General features: G+C 45.5%; 1 protein-coding gene across 1 annotated transcript in view; it reads right to left on the reverse strand.

The window, feature by feature from the left end:
- Positions 1-1526: 1526 nt before the first annotated feature.
- LOC140397295 (probable E3 ubiquitin-protein ligase HECTD4) overlaps positions 1527-20106 on the reverse strand; it is a 561188-nt gene continuing 542608 nt past the window's right edge. The window contains 5 exon segments of the mRNA XM_072486148.1: positions 1527-5624; positions 18768-18810; positions 18812-18904; positions 18906-18929; positions 18931-18993. Coding sequence (XP_072342249.1) covers positions 5488-5624; positions 18768-18810; positions 18812-18904; positions 18906-18929; positions 18931-18993 — 360 coding nt within the window. The 3' untranslated portion in view covers positions 1527-5487.

Consider the following 20106-nt stretch of genomic DNA (forward strand, 5'->3'; position numbering starts at 1 on the left):
AGCCCTAGCTGAACTAGAATCAGTGGGAATCGGGGAAATCTCTTCACTGGTTAGAGTCATACCTGGCACAAAGGAAGATGGTTGTGATAGAGGTCAATCATCACCGCTCCAGCACATCACTGCAGGGGTTCCTCATGGTAGTGTCCTAGGTCCAACTATCTTCAGCTGCTTCATCAAAGACCTCCCATACATAAGGTCAGAACTGGGGATGTTTAGGGCAGTACGGTGGCGCAGTGGGTTAGCACTGCGGCCTCACGGCGCTGAGGTCCCAGGTTCGATCCCGGCTCTGGGTCACTGTCTGTGTGGAGTTTGCACATTCTCCCAGTGTTTTGAGTGGGTTTCACCCCCACAACCCAAAGATGTACAGGCTAGGTGGATTTGCCACACTAAATTGCCCCTTAATTGGAAAAAATGAATTGGGTACTCTAAATTTATATTTAAGTGGGGATGTTTGTAGATGGCTGCACAATGTTCAGCACCATTCACAACTCCTCAGATAATGAAGCAGTCCATGTCCAAATGCAACAAGACCGGGACAATATCCAGGCTTGGGCTAACAATTTTCAAGTTACATTCATGCCACACAAGTGCCAGGCCATGAACAACTCCACGAAGAGAGGATCTAACCATTGCCCCATGATATTCAATGTCATTACCATCGCTGAATCCCCCATAATCAACATCCTGGGGGGTTACCATTGATCAGAAACTGAACTGAACTAGCCATATTAATACTGTGGCTACGAAGGCAGATCAAAGCTGGGAATCCTAATGATTAATTCACCTCCTGATCCCCCAAAGGCTCTCCACCATCCACACACCATTTGCCTGGATGAGTGCAGCTCCAATAATACTCAAGAAGCTCGACACCATCCAGGACAAAGCAGTCTGCATAATTGCTCCCCCTTCCACAAGCATTCAACCCCTCCAGCACTGACGAACAGTGGTAGCAGGGTGTACCTTCTACAAGATGCACTGCCGTAACTTAAGGTTCCTTAGAAAACACCTTCCAAACCCACGACCACTACCATCCAGAAGGACAAGAGCAGCAGATACCTGGGAACCACACCACCTGGTGGTTCCCTCCAAGTCACTCACCACCCCGACTTGGAAATATATCGCTGTTCCTTCACTGTCGCTGCGGCAACATTCTGGAACACCCTCCCTAACAGCACAGTGGGTGTACCTCCACCACATGGAACAGAGCAGTTCAAGAAGGCAACTCACCACCACCTTCTGAAGGGAAACTGGATGGACAATAAATGCTGGCCTGGCCAACGACACCCACATCCCGTAATTACTTTTTTAAAAAATAAGTTTTGTGTGGTATACAAACTGGAGTTCTGTGGAGAATACCATGTGATAAGTGTAAAAGAGGAGCTTTCTTTTCTGCAATTTAAGTTTCATTCTAAGTGTTTAGTTATATACTGTAAAACCTTTTTTGTCGTTCTTTTGAACCTCCAGTTACTAGCTGAATCTTGGGTCTCTATGGAGATTTTCCATTAAAAACAAATACTACTTTAAAATCTGTTTCAACTCTTTTTAATATGAATGTAATTCCCATTCATACATCACACTGCTTTAGGTACCAATGCAGACTAAATCAACAATACAGATGATTTTTAGATGCATTCATAAATAATTGCAATAAATATACATCAATGACTGTACAGAGCACATTAACACCTGTATGTTGATATGTCCTTTTATTTTAAAGTTTATCTTGTTGCTCTCAGTAAAATGGAGCAGTTGTAGCAGCAGATTAACATTACCACAGCCAGCACCACATCACTCTAACAAGGCAGGGACAAAGAGCCAGATCCACACTGGTATCAGCCTTTTTTTTTGGGGGGGTGGTGGGGAGGAAGAGGGGGAAGAAATGATTTAAGCAACAATGATACAGTTGTTTAAAAGTACCTGGATGTGCTCTTCTTTACTCTCCATGAAATGAACCATTGCAATTGAGTGTTCACATGACAGAAAAGCTCCATTTTACTCTAGCCTGACACTTAAACCAATGTCACACATGTTCAACACCCTTTATGCTTTTGATCATAAAATGCTAACTGAAGTTAGACTTGTTTGTCATATTATGGGGGCAAAACCAACAGTACTGTTGAAATTAAATGAGCTTAAAAAAGCCTTGTTCCTGCACAGTGCTGTCTACAAGGGTTTTGGGTATTTTCAGTCAGCTGAATCTCGGTCTGAAACACTCCACCCATCTCTCTCTCCCCCCCCCCCCCCTTCACTGCATTCAATAAACCAGAGTGTATAAAATAGATCATTTCATAGCACAATCTAATTAACATAACTTAAGTCTGTATCGGGAAAGCAGATCAAGGATCACCCTGTGGTTGTATGATTTGATTATAAAATGTGCAAGCACCCAACAAAAATAAACTCCCGTCACAAACACTGGCTGTGGGTCAATGCGCTCTTTGTCTGCCAAATAACAACTCTAATTACACAAAACCTTCATTCACTCAGTTATTAAGCAGGGCCTTCACTTGCGTACTTCCAGGCTATCTGGCTATTTCACAGCAAAAGAAAAAATATACACTCTACACCCTATGATAGTTTATATTACACATTATGTATCTAGAGGTTCTGTGTACCTTGAGCCTCGTACTGCAAGTTGTAAAACCTGTCAAATCTCCTGCATTGCAAGGGTCGGGATAAATCCAGCAACACGACCAGATACATGCCCTTGCTTTGCCTCTCCTGCCTTGTTTTTTTGACGCCCAAGACTAACATCATTCTAGAAAAATGGTAGAATCATGTGCCCAAATTGTTGTGATGACCTCAGCTCTTCAATTCAATAAAATTGCTCCTGATTAATCCCAGACTTTTAAAAAAGCTAATGTTAGATATGGGCTACCTTGATAAATAAGTTAATGGATATTGAGGGTACTGAAACATAACATCTCCCAGATTCTTCTTTGTAAAGCTAATACAAAGAAAATAAGCTGCAAAAACGAGTCATAAAACCTGACGAACTGGCTACTTAAAACAAAAGGGGTGCCAGAGATTATTACGTAAAGTATCAATCTGGATTTATCCAAATGTACTTGAGGTACACATGAACTTTACCAGCCCTATTACACAAATAACTCCCACTCAGAAAATCAAACAATGCCAGGGACACATTCTCACAGGAGGCTGTAGGAAGGTCAAGGTTCTGCTGTCTTCCAGCTCTTATTTTCAAATTTATGTTAAGGTATAACTCTTCATGACAGCTGCTCATTTTTACAAGCTCAGTGATCTGCTATGGACTATAATAATGCAAAAAAACAACAACTCCAAGTTGTGGATTTATACCTGTGACCTTCAGGTGCTGGGGGGGGGGGGGGGGGGGCAGGGAGAAAGAATTTGCACAAATCTTTGTTCTTTCTGGAAAATATGCACCATTAGCAAATGCATGCATATGTACATGTGCTATATTCATTATACTATGTCAAGGTTAGGAACTTCAATATGGTCAGAAACGTTAAACACAACAGCTTTGCCCTTGACGTGCCTCCAAACTGTTCTGTGCATTCACTGATGTGCTCATCTCAAATATGAGAATGTTCAGATATTCAAAGGCAATGGCAATCCTCTAATCTGGAACCACATCATGTAATCTCTATGGCTGTATCTTCAACAGAGATCTTTCCCTCATTTCAGTTAGATAGCAGTGATGCTGCCATCCAGAGCCTGAGTTGAGCCTCATTACATCACTTGTATTGTGCACTATTTACATACTTTTACACCTTGCAGCTTACTTGCTCCTGTATGCTGATAATGCTTTTTTGCCCATGCACACAACTAAACTTCAAATGGCTTGGATTAAGTCACCAAGTCATAATGCCTTTTAGGTGCGAGCAGTATACTTCGCCAAGATATTCTGCAACATTTGGAAAGAGTAGCATTTTAGAATGAAGTTAACCAATTTAGTGCTGAACGTGTTTTATAGCTTTCATGTCAAACAGTGAGAGACATTTCAAAATGGCTGTAAAGTAAAATTTAAACTTATTGAATCTCATTACTGGAGTTTAAAAATGAAAAGATGGAAATTTGTGCATTGGGCTGTGCAGGATCTTTCTACATAACTCAGGCTATTTTCATATCAAATCTACGGTAAGACAGTTTTATTTAATTAAGGTTCATTGCTACTGCTTGCTTTTCAACTTCAATATTAAAAAAAATCAAAATGAGTCAAGGGGACAGGATTTAGGATTAGTTTTGTGATGTAACAGAGTCTCAGCCAGAGACCACACACTTCACTTTGGGGAGAGAGATAAATAAATTGGGGTGTGGAAGTAATCGGAGGCCACACTCACTCATAGCCTCCTGTCCACCCATTCGGATGGGAACAGAGTGTAATTTGAGGACCCGAGGGGAAAATGAAGAGGGTGAACTAAATCTGCACAGATTATCAGAAACTGACTTCGGGCAAAAAATAACTTTCCGGATAACTGTGTCTCAATATTACCCATTCCCAATCTTATTACCAAGCTCTGTTGAATTATGGACTATAGTAAGCATCGTTTGTCAGCAGAAAGCGAGATATCCAATAAATGCATCTACCCCCAGCTCCAAATCACGGCTCTTGGTTACTGTCTACCTCAATACCACTGACAATCAGCAGGGAACTTCACAAGAAAATATCGGAGGACAAGAGTTTCCAATCAGTGTGACAAAATCCTACAAAATGAATTAAGGACACAGCTGAGAGACTCTCGATGGCAAAGAAGGCATCTGTTAACATGCTGATCCAATCAATATACCAGAAGTACTCACAACTGTATATTTTTTGGGTGGAGAGAAGAGGGGTTGGGTCACATGATTCATATAAATCCACCTATAACTAGAAGGTTCATCGCCAGTAGGTGGACGTACGCCTTTCGTACACTGATGATCACAACATGTTAACTTTGGAGCATTTCAATTCTGTAGAACACGTGTGCACACAAGTGGTTACTTAACATTTAGAAACCAAAGCTGATGTGGGAGAGAAAATGTATCTAATTTTGGACAGTGCCCCCATGTGTGCGGTTGTGCACAAGGAAAAGTAAAATGATTTTTCCTCCAGTCAGAATTTGAAGGATAAAATGCTGCTCCAAAGTTAAGATCACAAGAGTATAAAAACAGTTATATCCTACAATGAACTATTATCCTGTTTGACCACAAGTATTTGTGTTTTAAAGGTACAGTAACATACACTGCTGTAGTGGTAAAAGCACCGTACGCTCTTGGAATAGCTGCTTGACAAGACAGCAACACACCATTCTCAGTCCGTAAATAGAAATGGAAATTTACAAAAAGAACGTTTGCACCAGCATGGAAGCATTTTGCTTGTGACGGGTTCAAGACAAACAGCTCCGCACTGCGGCACAGATTCCACCTGCACTTCCACCTCAATTCCTTTTCTTAAAAGTAGGGTGAAGGAAGTCCTTGCAATGCCATTTGTTGCAAAAGGATCTGGGAAATCCAGGTGTATCCTGCTCAGCCGCTGAGAGGGTCTTCACGGTAGTGGATGGCATAGCGGAGCTTTTCCAGCATGATGTCGAGTGAGGAATACTGAGGAAGTTTAATCATAAACATACAGGTTTCCACCCTGATGTATCGGGAATCTGGTGAACCTGGCCAGGAGAAACAAGAACAGACAAGTTACAAAAGGTGAACAATTCTCAGCAGTCCCAACATATTTACATCTGTAGATAAAATGCAAAGAACAAAGAAAAGTACAGCACAGGAACGCTTCGGCCCTCCGAGCCTGCGAGGACCATGCTGCCCGTCTAAACTAAAATCTTCTACACTTCCGGGGTCCGTATCCCTCAATTTCCATCCTATTCATGTATTTGTCAAGATGCCCCTTAAACGTCACTATCGTCCCTGTTTCCACCACCTCCAGCAGCGAGTTCCAGGCACCCACTACCCTGTGTAAAAAAACTTGCCTCGTACATCTTTAAACCTTGCCCCTCGCATCTTAAACCTACGCCCCTAAAATTACCCCCTAGTAATTGACCCCTCTACCCTGGGGAAAAGCCTCTGACTATCCACTCTGTCTATGCCCCTCATAATTTTGTAGACCTCTTATCGGGTCGCCCATCAACCTCCGTTGTTCCAGTGAGAACAAACCGAGTTTATTCAACCTCTCCTCATAGCTAATGCCCTCCATACCAGGCAACATTCTGGTAAATCTCTTCTGCACACTCGCTAAAGCCTTCTGGTAGTGTGGCGACCAGAATTGAACACTATACTCCAAGTGTGGCCTAACTAAGGTTCTATACAGCTGCAACATGACTTGCCAATTCTTATACTCAATGCCCCGACCAATGAAGGCAAGCATGCCGTATGCCTTCTTGACTACCTTCTCCACCCGTGTTGCCCCTTTCAGTGACCTGTGGACCTGTACACCTAGATCTCTCTGACAGTCAATACCCTTGAGGGTTCTCCCATTCACTGTATATTCCCTACCTGTATTAGACCTTCTAAAATGCATTATCTCACTTTTGTCCGGATTAAACTCCATCTGCCATCTCCGCCCAAGTCTCCAAACGATCCAAATCCTGCTGTAATCTCGGACAGTCCTCATCACTATCAATTTGCATTTATACAAATTTCCGCATTTACTATTTTTATAAACTATTCATTCTTTGGAACCATTTGTATTCAGAATCACAAGAAAATACAATGCAGAAGATGCCCTTTGGCCCATCGTATCTGCACCTACACATGAAAAGCAACTGACCTGCCGACCTAATCCCAAATATGCTAGCACTTGACCCATAGACTTGAACGTTATGACATGCCAAGTGCTCATCTAGATACTTTTAAAGGATGTGAGGCAATCCGCCTCTCCCACCCTCCCAGGCAGTGCATTCCAGACCATCACTTTCTGGGTAAAAGAGTTTTTCCTCAAATCATTCCTAAACCTCCCACCCCTCACCTTGGGTCACTTGAAAATGAAATGAAATGAAAATCGCTTATTGTCACAAGTAGGCTTCAAATGAAGTTACTGTGAAAAGCCCCTAGTCGCCACATTCCAGCGCCTGTTCGGGGAGGCTTGTGACTGACTCTTCAACTAAGGGGAACATCTGCTCCCTATTCATCCTGTCCATGCTCCTCAATCTTGTACACCTCAATCAGGTCACCCCTCAGTCATCTCTGCTCCAGAGAAAACAACCCAAGCCGATCCAACCTTTCTTCATAACTTAAATGTTCCACCCAGGCTTCTGCACCCCCTCCAATGCAATTATATCTTTCATATAATGTTGTGACCAGAATTACACACAGTACTCCAGCTGTGGCCTCACCAAAGTTCTATACAGCTTCATCATGACCTCCCTGCTTTTGTAATCTATGCCTTGATTGATAAAGGCAAGTGCCCTATATGCCTTTTTGACCACCCTATTAACCTGCCCTTATGCCTTCAGAGATCTATGGACAAACACGCCAAGGTCTCTTTGTTCCTCGGAACTTCCCAGTGCCAGGTCATTCATTGAATACTTCCTTGTCAAATTCCTCCTTCCAAAGTGTATCACCTCACCTGCTACTTTTCTGCCCATTTGTCCATCCCGTCTATACATCCTCTAACCTAAGACACTGAACCTCATTGTTTTTTTTTCAAAAAAGTTATTAAGAGTTTTTCATTTTCTAAATTACAAAACAAACAAATCTATACAAACCAAATACAATTTACAGAAAAAATACATTAAAAGCAATATTAACACAACCCTTCACCCAGTAACAATGATGGTGATCAATTCCTTATAATGAACTATGAAAGGTTGCCAGCTCCAGTAGCATCGCTTGGTCAAATCCCTCACGGTGTACTTGACCTTCTCCAAGTACAAAAACTTCATCAAGTCTCCAAACCATACTGGGTGGAGATAAGATCTCCAGCTCAGCAGAACCCGCCTCCGGGCAATCAACGGGGTGAAGGCAAGAACAGCTGTTAAGTAATGGGTTAAGAGACATTGCAATTAGTTGTCTCATTTATGTTAAGTATCCATTAATTGACACTGATATGTAAAGGGGCTTCAGGTGGCCTCTGGCAGGTGATGTATAGTGAGAGTTTTGTGCAAAGCTGTTGGAATGAAATAAATGGGTGTTTGCGAAAAAGGAACAGAACTTTAGACTTCATATCACAGCAACTAAAACGTCTAACAATAGCCACTCCTGCACCCCCCGACGAGTCCGACACCCCAAATATGGCAACTAATAGACAGGAGTCCTGTTCAATATTCCAAATCGGCGACAAGCTTGGTGACCTGATTGAGGTGCACATGGTTGGCCGGACCCTGGAACAGCGCTCATACCTGTCCTCCACCCCCCCCCCCCCCCCCCCCCGAGTAGAAACAACTCACACTGGATTTCGTCAGGTGCACCCTAAACACCACTTTAAGCTGGACCAAACCCAGCCTTGCACTTGAAGACGTGGAGTTCACCCTGCAAAGGGCCTCACACCACACCTCATCCCCAGCTCCTCCCACCTAGCTGTTACACCTTCCACTGAAATCAAATCTTCTGCCAAAATCCAGCCATAAATGCCGGATGTGCTACCCTCCTTCGACCCCACGAACGAAAGGACCCTCTCCATACTGGTGGTGCCACAGGGAATGTTGAGAAGATCCGTCGTAAAAAATTCCGAACCTGGAGATATCTGAACAAGTCTGAGCCCGAGAGCCCAATCTTCACCATCAATTCCACAATACTGGCAAACCGCGCCTCCAGAAACAGGTCACCCAATCTCTCCAGCCCCCTCCCTCCCAACACCCCAAATGTGGTGCCCAATCTTGCTGGCTTGAATAGATGTTTAGTACAGACTGGGGTCAACTTCGACACTAAGCCAAGTTTAAAATGCTGTTTAAATAGTCTCCATATTTTTAGAGTGGAAACAACCACTGGACTTTCCTGGCGAGAACAGGAGCGAAGCTATCACCGCCCGCAAACCAGATCCCCTACACGGCCTTGCCTCTATCTGCACCCAAGTGGACCCTGAGTCATTACACCAACCTTGTATCTTCTCCGCATTAGCTGCCCAATAGTAAAACAGCAAGTTAGGCAATGGCAGCCCCCTGACTGTCTGTCTCTTTGAAGGACTACCCTATGAATCCTCAGATTCTTGCTGGCCCATAGAAGAGATAGCGATAGATATAATTTACAGTACAGAAGGAGGCCATATGGCCCATCAAGTCTGCACCGGCCCTTGGAAACAGCACCCAACTTAATCCCACACCTCCACCCTATCCCCATAACCCAGTAACCCCACCTAACCTTTCAGGACTCTAAGGGGCAATTTAGCATGTCCAAACTACCTAACCTTTCGGGACTTGTGGGAGGAAACTGGAGCACCCGGAGGAAATCCACGCAGATACTGGGGGAGTGTGCAGACTCTGCACAGACAGTGACCCAAGCTGGGAATTGACCTGGCGCTGTGAATAAACAGTGCTAACCACTGTGCTACCGTGCCACCCAAATGATATCATCTTATCGACCTTCCCAGAGAAGGACTTAGAATGGAAAACAGCGAGCCACTGGAAAAGGAACAAAAACCATAAAAAGTGTTCATCTGAATCAAATGAACCCTGTCTGCCAAGGACAGGGGAAGGTTATTCCACCTTTGCAGGTGGGTTTTGACCTTACTCACCAGACTAGTATAATTCAGTTTATGGAGCAGTGCTTAATCCTGAGCCAACTGGACCCCCAAATACCTGCAGCTAGATCTGGCTTGGTGAAAAGGAAGCACCCCCAGATTGGCTCCCCTCCCCAGGACATTTACTGGAAAATACTCATTCTTTCCCAGATTTAATATATATCCGAATCAGTAGCTCCGTTATATCACCCATAATGGGGACCATGTCCGTCACTTAAAGCAAAGGTCATCAGGATACAGGGACCCTATGCTCCTCCACCCCATTGCCACCCCCCACACACAAAGCGATAGCCAAAGGCTCAATTTACAATGTGAGTAAGAGGGGGGTCATTGGAAACCTCGTCTTGTTCCCCTGTTTAAATGAAAGTATCTTGAGCGCATGGCGTTGGTGCGAACACTAGCTCAGGGAGCCTTATATAACAAACGTACCACGACACGAACCTTGGCCCCAACTTGATCTCCTTCTCTGAGGAAGGATGTTCTTGCTCTCGAGGGAGTGCAGCGAAGGTTTACCAGACCGATTCCAGGGATGGCGGGACTGCCATACGAGGAGAGATTGACTAGGTTGGGATTGTTCTCGCTGGAGTTCAGAAGAATGAGAGGGGATCTCATAGAGACTTATAAAATTTTAACGGGACTAGGCAGGGAAGATGTAACCAATTATAGGTGTGTCCAGAACCAGGGGTCACAGTCTGAGGATTCAGGGTAAACCATTTTGGACTGATATAAGGAGACATTTCGTCACACAAAGAATGGTGAGCCTGTAGAATTCATTACCCCAGGAAGTAGTTGATGCTAAAAGTTTGAATATATTCAAGAGGCGGCTGGATATAGCACTTGGGGAGAATGGGATCAAAGGCTGTGGGGAGAAAGCAGGATTAGGCTATTGAGTTGGATGATCAGCCATGATCGTGATGAATGGCGGAGCAGGCTCGAAGGGCCAAAAGGCCTCGTCCTGCTCCTATCTTCTATGTATCTATGTAACCCGAACAGTGGCAAAACCGTAAAGCGGTACCTCCGTTCTACGCTGTCAAATGCCTTTTTGGCATCTCAGGAGACAATCACCTCTGGATCGGGTCCAGCAGGGGGGATAAGAACTACATTTAACAAACGCCACACATTAGAGGACAGTTGCTGACCCTTATAGAAATCTTTGCCTATTATCTCAGGAAGACAGGATTTCAACATCAGCGCCAACACTTGAGTGTCCACATTAAGCAAAGAGGTAGGATGGTATGACCCACACTCCACAGGATCCTTATCCTTTTTCAGTCGAAGGAAAGTCGATGCCTACCTAAGCGTCACAAGAAGGAAGCCCTGGGCCTTAAACATCTCTACTAGTAATGGAACTAAATGCCCAACAAACTTCTTATAAAACTTTACCAGGAACCCATCCGGCCCAGGGACCTTACCGGTTTGCATCCGCCCTATCGCTACCAGGATGTCCTCCGGAACCAATAGCGCCTCCAACTCTTTGCGCCTTTTCTCCCCCACCACAGAGAACTATGCCATAACCCCACATCCAGCCTCCATGCCGGGCACATAACTGGGCCTACCTCAAATACCAAGTTCACCAAATGTGGAACATGGTCTGAAATGACTATGGCCGAGTCCTCTGCTTTCCTCACCCCAGTGAGAAGGGACCTTCCCACCACGTTGATCCTAGAATACCTTATACACTGGGGAAAAGAACGAGAATTCCTTCCTCCCAGGGCACATGAACCGACACATATCTGCCGCCCTGTATCCTCCATAACTGCCAACCGCACCTTTGCCATCCCCGAAGGAGCCAACGACTTTGGCTTAGAACAATACTTGGGTATTGTTCTAAGTATTGGGTCTAACACACAATTTAAATCTTGCTCCAAAATCATCAGGTGCGTGTCAAAGTCCAGTATTGAAGCCAACAGCTTCATTCTAAATGCTACATCAACCCAATTCAGGATATATACATTTACCAGTATCATTGCTTATCTGCCAGTGACCCAGTGACTATCACATACCTACTACCACCCTGATCCGCCACCATCTTTTCTGCCAGAAAACAGACCATTTTATGAATTTAAAATCCCCCTCCGCCCAATGAAACACTTGGCTCATCCACCCCCTCCGGGGCTGGTCTGGTCCCTCACCCACAAGTGAGTCTCCTGCAAAAGCACCACATCAGCTTTAAATAATTCAAGTGAGAGAAAGCTATCGACCTTTTCACCAGACCCCCAAACCCCCTGCGTTCCAAGTGACAAGTCTCACCTCCCCAATCCGAGTCAGCCATTTCCACTGTGAAGGAATATCCAGCTCTTGCGTCAAATATCTAGGCCCAAGGCCCACCAACCCCACCCAAGGCGAGACAAAGAAAAACCCCTGGCCACCGTCAGATTTTTATCCCTCATAAACCTGCAAATTGCCTCCGTAGAACAATACTCCCTCCTCCCCAGACCCCTCCCCCTCCATAAACCTGCAAATTGCCTCCATAGAACAATACTCCCACCTCCCCTCCCCCTCCATTAACCTGCAAATTGCCTCCCAGAGAACAATACACCCTCCTTCCCAGACCCCTCCCCCTCCCCTGGGGCAGCACGGTAGCATTGTGGATAACACAATTGCTTCACAGCTCCAGGGTCCCAGGTTCGATTCCGGCTTGGGTCACTGTCTGTGCGGAGTCTGCACGTCCTCCCAGTGTGTGCGTGGGTTTCCTCCGGGTGCTCCGGTTTCCTCCCACAGTCCAAAGGTGTGCAGGTTAAGTGGATTGACCATGATAAATTGCCCTTGGTGTCCAAAATTACCCTTAGTGTTGGGTGGGGTTGCTGGGTTGTGGGGATAGGGTGGAGGTGTTGACCTTGGGTAGGGTGCTCTTTCCAGGAGCCGTTGCAGACTCGATGGGCCGTGTGGCCTCCTTCTGCACTGTAAATTCTATGATTGATATTACCTGCAAATTGCCTACCATAGAACACTCCCTCCTCCCCAGACCTCTCCCCCTCCATAAACCTGCAAATTGCCTACCAGAGAACAATACTCCCTCCTCGTCAAACCTCTCCCCCCGCCCCACCAAACAAAGCTAGGCTCATTGAACACTGTTCAAACAGGTCCAACAGGAGGCCGACGCCTCTCTCCCCACTTCACAGAATTTACAGTGTAGGAGGAGGCCATTCGGCCCATCGAGTCTGCACCAGCTCTTTGAAAGAGCACCCTACCCAATCCCACACCTCCACCCTATCCCCATAACCCAGTAACCCCACCCAACTCGAAGGGCAATTTTGGACACTAAGGGCAATTTAGCATGGCCAATTCACCTAACCTGCACATCTTTGGACTGTGGGCGGAAGCCCACGCACACACGGGGAGAACGTGCAGAATCCACACAGACAGTGACCCAAGCCGGGAATCGAACCTGGGACCCTGGAGCTGTGAAGCAATTGTGCTAACCACTATGCTACCGTGCTGCCCATCACTCCCGTTCACTAGCTAAAACCTTGCTGCTAGTGAGGTAACCCCACCCAGGGTATATGCTCAAAGAACAAAGAAGCTCCCTCACATGCCCCCACTGCAAAGGGATAATAAAATCCAACACTCTTGCAATGCTTAGCTTCCCACTGAGGGCCATGTATTCTCCATACTGTTACCTTAACAAGTAATTCCAACAACATAGACCTCCTCATCTCCCACGATACAACACATACAAAGTTTCTGTCTCCTCGGCCTGTTCTCCAGGTCATCCACCTTTGCCCTCAGGTTCTTGTTCCTCTACTCCAATAGCAGTATCTCAGCCTCCAACAAGGCGATTTACTCGCTGACAAGGCTGCCTCTACACCCTTTAACATCTCTCCATGTTCCTTCACAGCCTCCGAGGTTTTGCCCAGCTTCTCCCAAATAGGGCCACGTGCCCCATTGAATAACATTTTGAGAGCTGCCATCCATCTTTCCTTGCTTATCATAATGTTTCTTGAACAGCTTTTCAAGCGCTGAGGCCGTCTCGGCCATCTTCCCACCCAATGAGCCTCATGAACTTTCAAGCTACCGTCGAACAATTGCACCCGCAGCCTTCTTGCACCAACTTTTTTTGGAACAAATGCCTAATACAATTAGGTGGGCCAGGCTTGATCACCAAATTCCCCCGGGGCCTGGGCAAAAAGGACCAAAAAAAAAAACAAGAATCCTGGCGGGAGCTACCTTACGTGCGCCCTTCTCTTAGATGCCACCACCAGAAGTCCAAAACTCACTGTTAACAACCCGGCTAATCTTTGTGTCATCCGCAGACTTACTGATCCTACCCCCCACAGAGTCATCTATATTCTTTATATGAATGACGAATAATAGGGGACCCAGCAGAGTTCCCTGTGGTACGCCACTGGACACTGGCTGCCAGTCACTAAAGCAGCCATCTGTCATCACCCTCTGTCTCCTACAACTAAGCCAATTATGAATCCATCGTATCAAATTACCCTATTATCCCCTATGTTTGCCTTCTTTACAAGTCTCCCATGTGGGACCTTTTCAAAGACTATGCTGAAATCCATATAAACTACATCAACTGCACTATCCTCATCTACGAATCAGACTACAGGAGGGAGATAAATCACTTGGCTGCATGGTGCACCGAAAACAACCTCTCTCTAAATGTTGGAAAGACCAAGGAACTGATCATCGACTTCAGGAAGCGCAACACGACACACACTCCCGTCTGCATCAATGGCTCCGAAGTGGAGATGGTCGATCAGCTTTAAGTTCCTGGGGGGTCACCATCACCAACAGTCTGTCCTGGTCCACTCACATTGATGCAACAGTCAAGAAAGCCCAACAACGTCTCTACTTCCTGCGGAAGCGAAAGAAATTTGGCATGTCTGCATCGACTCTCACAAACTTCTACAGGTGTGCGATAGAGCATCCTATCCAGCTGCATCACAGCCTGGTATGGCAACTGCTCAGTCCAAGATCGCAAGAAACTGCAGACTGTGGTGAACTCAGCCCAACACATCACACAAATTTGCCACCCCCACATTCATTCTGTATACACCTCTCGCTGCCTCAGGAAGGCAGACAACATTATCAGAGACTCCTCCCACACAGGCATTGCCTTCTTCCAGACCCTTCCATCAGGTAGAAGATACAGAAGTCTCTTCCAGACATAGGAACAGCTTCTTCCCCACAGCTACAGGACTCCTCAACGACTCCCCCTCGGACTGATCTGTTCCCTGCAAGAACACTATTCACGACGCCCTATGCTGCTCTTGCTCATGTGTTTGCTTTGTTTGGCCCCTTGTTCCACACTGTAACCAATCACTGTTTTGTCGATGTACCATTTGTCAATGTTCCCTGTTGATTATTCTTGTGTCTACTATGTACGTACCATGTACGTTTCTCGGCCGCAGGAAAATACTTTTCACTGTACTTCGGTACATGTGGCAATAAATCAAATCAAAAATACACACCCCGTCACCTTCTCAAAAAACTCAATCAAATTTGTTAGGCATGACCTCCCCCCTCTGACAAAGCCATGCTGACTATCCCTGTACAAACCTTGCCTCGCCAAGTGGAGATAGATTCTCGCCGTCAGAATTTTCTCCAAGTTTCCCTACCACTGACGTGAGACGCGCTGGTCTGTAGTTTCCTGGCTTACCTCCATAACTCTTCTTAAATAGTGGAAGCACATTAGCTGTTCTCCAATCCTTTGGCACCTCCCCCGTGGCCAGAGAGGAATTGAAACTTTGGATCAGAGCCCCTGTAATTTCCTGCCTGCCAACAGCTGTAATTCTGAAGCCGAGAACCTTTCGGTCTAGGGTATGGCTCCTTGGACAGCAGAGTTCAGAGTGCAACTCTAGACACTAAATTTAATAGACTTTTCAGCCGCTGGTCGCAACATAGTCGAGCCCAACTTGTTTTTAGCCATTTTCTATATCCATTGCATGGTGTTACTGTGTAGCAATTAGGCCTGGGAACCCTGGCTGACTTTCCCTCTCTCAGGTGAGAGATGCCATGGCAGATTTCAGCATTAGTTCTACTGTGATGAGACACTCAGCAGAGATTGGGAATTGACTTTGAACCTTCTTGGCTTATATTGTTCAGTTCCACATCTGACCAATGTACTTATCATCAGAATGTTCAAAGCCCCCAGCCCCTTTTTGAAATATTTTTCATCCAAGTTCCGCTGTGTCATACACCAGCTTTGGTTAGGGAACTGAGCAGCGAGTCAGCAACCAATAAACTGCTCTGAAACCAGTTGTTTGGACAGTTGATTCTAATTGTTACTTCTCGGGTGGGAAGTGCCTTTTCAGCATTTCCAGTGCGAAAGCTCAAACTAGTTTGTGGATAAGATCAGTTAATTGATGTTTTGAATTGTTACTGCCCATGTGTAACTACATTGAAAAGTTCTTGAAATAGTCTCTTCCCAACTGTGCTTAAAATATTTAAAATTAAATGTCAACTTTCACATCCTACCCAGCTTTTTGATATATCATATTTTTGTCCTTTCCCAAACATATGCTGAAACAACAGGAACTTAAACATGGAATTAAGAGGGCTAAAAGGGGCCATGAAATGTCTTTTAGCAAACATGGTCAAGGAGAATCCCAAAGCTTTTTATGCATATATTAGGAACAAGAGGGTAGCAAGAGAAAGAGTAGGCCCACTAAAGGACAATGAAGGGAAGTTATGCGTGGAACCACAGGAAGTGGGTGAAATCCTTAATGAGTATTTTGTATCCGTATTCACCAGGGAGAAGGACATGATGGATGTTGAAGTCAGGGATAGGTGTGTGAACCCTCTTGAGAACATCAATATATCAAAGGAGTCAGTGTTGAATATCCTAAATTGCATTAAGGTAGACAAGTCCCTGCGGCCGGATGGGATCTCTCCCAGGTTACTGTGGGAGGCAAGGGGAGAAATAGTTGGGGCCTTAACAGATATTTTCACATCCTTTTTGACCACAGGTGAGGTTCCAGAGGACTGGAGAATAGCCAATGTTATTCCCTGGTTTAAGAAAGGATGCAGAGACAATCTAGCAAAATAGGCCGGTGAGCCTGGGCATCAGTGGAGGGGAAGCTTTTGGAAAAGATACGGAGGGACAGCCTGTATGAACATTTGGAGGAACATGGACTAGTTAGTGACAGGCAGCATGGTTTTGCATGGGGAAGGCCATGTCTCACTAAACTGATTGAATTTTTTGAAGAGGTGACAAAGAAAATTGATGAGGGAAGGGCTGTGGATGTATAGAATTTTTTTTTATTTTTCGAATTTACACTGCAGAAGGAGGCCATTCGGCCCATCGAGTCTGCACCGGCTCTTGGAAAGAGCACCCTACCCAAGGTCAACACCTTCCACCCTATCCCCATAACCCAGTAACCCCACCCAACACTAAGGGCAATTTTGGACACGAAGGGCAATTTTGGACACTAAGGGCAATTTATCATGGCAATCCACCTAACCTTGCACATCTTTGGACTGTGGGAGGAAACCGGAGCACCCGGAGGAAACCCACGCACACACGGGAAGGATGTGCAGACTCCGCACAGACAGTGACCCAAGCCGGAATCGAACCTGGGACCCTGGAGCTGTGAAGCAATTGTGCTATCCACAATGCTACCGTGCTGCCCCTTTGTACTTTATATGGACTTTAGTAAGGCGTTTGACAAGGTCCCACATGGCAGACTGGTACAAAAAATTAAATCACATGGGCTTCGGGGTCAGCTGGCTAGATGGATACAGAACTGGCTTGATTATAGAAGACAGATAGTAGCGGTGGAAGGGTGTTTTTTCTGAATGGAGATCTGTAGCTAGTGGTGTTCAACAGGGATCAGTGCTGGGACCTGCTGTTGTTAGTTGTAGTATGTATAAACGATCTGGAGGTCTGTTTAGTAAGTTTGCGGATGACACAAAGATTGGCGGAGGTATCAAGGATTGTCTGAGGATACAACAGGATACAGGTAGATTGGAGACTTGGGGCACAAATATAGCAGATGGGAGTTTAATCCAGACAAATGCGAGGTGATGCATTTTGGAGGATCAAATCTAGGTATGAATTATACTGTAAATGGCAGAACCCAGAGGAACATTAACATACAGAGGGATCTGGGTTTGCAGGTCCACAGTTCCCTAAAAGTGGCAACACAGGTGGCCAAGGGTGATTAAGAAGGCATATGGCATGCTTGCCTTCATCAGCCAGGACTTTGAGCACTTCGTGCAGTTCTGGTCACCACATTATCAGAAGGACGCGGAAGCTTTGGAGAAAGGTGCAAAGAAGGTTCACCAGGATGTTGCCTGGTCTCGAGGGTGTTGGCTATGAGTAGAAGTTGAATGAACTAGGATTGTTTTCACTGGGAAGATGGAGGCGGAGGGGAGAGCTGATAGAGGTCTACAAAATTATGAGAGGCATAGACAGGGGTGGATAGTCAGAGGCTTTTTCAAAAGGTGGAAGTGTCAATTACAAGGAGGCACAGGTTCAAGGCAAGAGGGGGAATGTTTAAGGGAGATGTGAGGGGAATGTTTAAGGGAGATGTGCGGGGTAAGTTTTTCACGCAGAGTGGTGGGTGTCTGGAACACGCTGCCAGATGATGTGGTGGAAGCAGGCACATCAGCAACATTTAAGAGGCATCTGGATAGGTACATGAATAGGGAGGAAATAGAGGGATACGGACAGAGTAATGGCAGAAGGTTGTTTTTTAGTTTGGCCACCATGATCGGCACAGGGTTGGAGGGCCGAAGTGCCTGTTCCTGTGCTGTAGTTTTTGTTGTTCTTAACACTAAACTGTTCCTGAGAAACTGAATTTCTCTTTTCAGAATACATTTCCACTCCCAAATGTTGATTTTCAAATGTCACTGGCACCCAGTCTCCAATTGAGCCTGCATTTTATAATGTCAACTACACCCTCAGGTAGAGCTGCAGAGTGCAAGTGCTTTTTCATGGAAAATAATAAAAATCAGGAGAGTGAACCAGCCTCTAGCCTGCAGGGGTATCATCAGAAAGGAGACTGCATTTCTATCATCAATGCTGGTGCGGGACACAGGGGACAGAAGGGATAAAGGAGAAAATATTCACCACTATGACAATACAGCTTCAACTGCTGCTATGAAGCTGGAAGAACCGACTGCAACTGCGCTATTACCAAGAGGAAATACATAACTCTTAGTTTACCTGCAGCTCCATCAGGTGGGGCGATCTTCATAGGATATGGTGGAGACGTGGGCGGTATCTGGGCCTCCGTCTTTGCAGGGACAGGTGAATGGTATTCGTTCCTGGTTGCAGGCAAATTTGATGAATTTGCAGAGTTCCCTCCTGAGTGAACATCTCTAACGCTGCCCCAGAAGAATTCAATATGCTGGTCAGTCTCCATCAGTCCCACCTGGTACATGGTGTGAGCCTGGGTGGGAGCAGGGGGCAAGTCACATACACGTACATATTTACCTAGAAACATACATTGAAAATAGAAGCAGGAGAAGGCCATTCGGCCCTTCAAGCTTGCTCTGCCAGTCATTATAATCATAGCTGATCAACAAGTTCAATACCCTGATCCCGCCTTCCCCCTCCATAAACCGCGATCCCTTTAGCCCCAAGAGCTATATCTAATTCCTTCTTGAAATTACACAACATTTTGGCCTCAACTATTTTCTGTGGTAGTGAATTTCACAGATTCACCAACTCTCTGGGTGAAGAGATTTCTCCTCATCTCAGTCTTAAAAGGTTTACCCCTTGTACTCAAACAATGACCCCTAGTTCTGGACTCCCTCACCATCGGGAACATTCTTTCTGAATATACTCTGTCTAATCCTGTTAGAATTTTATAAGTTTCTTTGAGATTCCCTCTCACTCTTCTAAACTCCAATAAATATAATCACCAACCGACTTAGTCTCTCCTCATGGGGAGGCGGTGCTGTAGTGGTATTGTCGCTGGACTAGTAAACCAGAGACCCAGAGTAATGCTCTGGGGATCCAGGTTCAAATCCCCACCACTGCAGATGGTGACATTTGAAAAATTTTGAATTAAAGTCTAACGATGACTATGAAACCATTGTCGAATGTTGTAAAAACCCATCTGGTTCACGGAAGGAAATCTGCCGTCCTTACCTGGTCTGGCCTACATGTGACTCCACCACCACAGCAATGTGGTTGACTCTTAACTGCCCCCCTCAAGGACAATTAGGGATGGGCAATAAAGGCTGGCACAGTCTGCGACACACACGTCCCATAAATGAATAAAAAAAAAGACAGCTCTGCCATCCCAGGAATCAGCCTGGGTAAACGTTTTGCTGCACTCCTTCCATAGCAAGAACATCCTTCCTCAGGACACCAAAACTGCACACAAAACTCCAGGTGTGGCCTTACCAATGCCCTATACAACTGCAGTAAAAACATCTCTAGTCCCATTCTCAAATCTTCTATGAGGGCCAACATACCATTTGCCTTCTTTACTGCCTGCTGTACCCACACGCTTACTTTCAGCGACTGAGCGTGCTCTCTCAATTTACACCCAAAT

This window comes from Scyliorhinus torazame, chromosome 1 (assembly GCF_047496885.1).
Source record: "Scyliorhinus torazame isolate Kashiwa2021f chromosome 1, sScyTor2.1, whole genome shotgun sequence".
Classification (NCBI taxonomy): domain Eukaryota; kingdom Metazoa; phylum Chordata; class Chondrichthyes; order Carcharhiniformes; family Scyliorhinidae; genus Scyliorhinus; species Scyliorhinus torazame.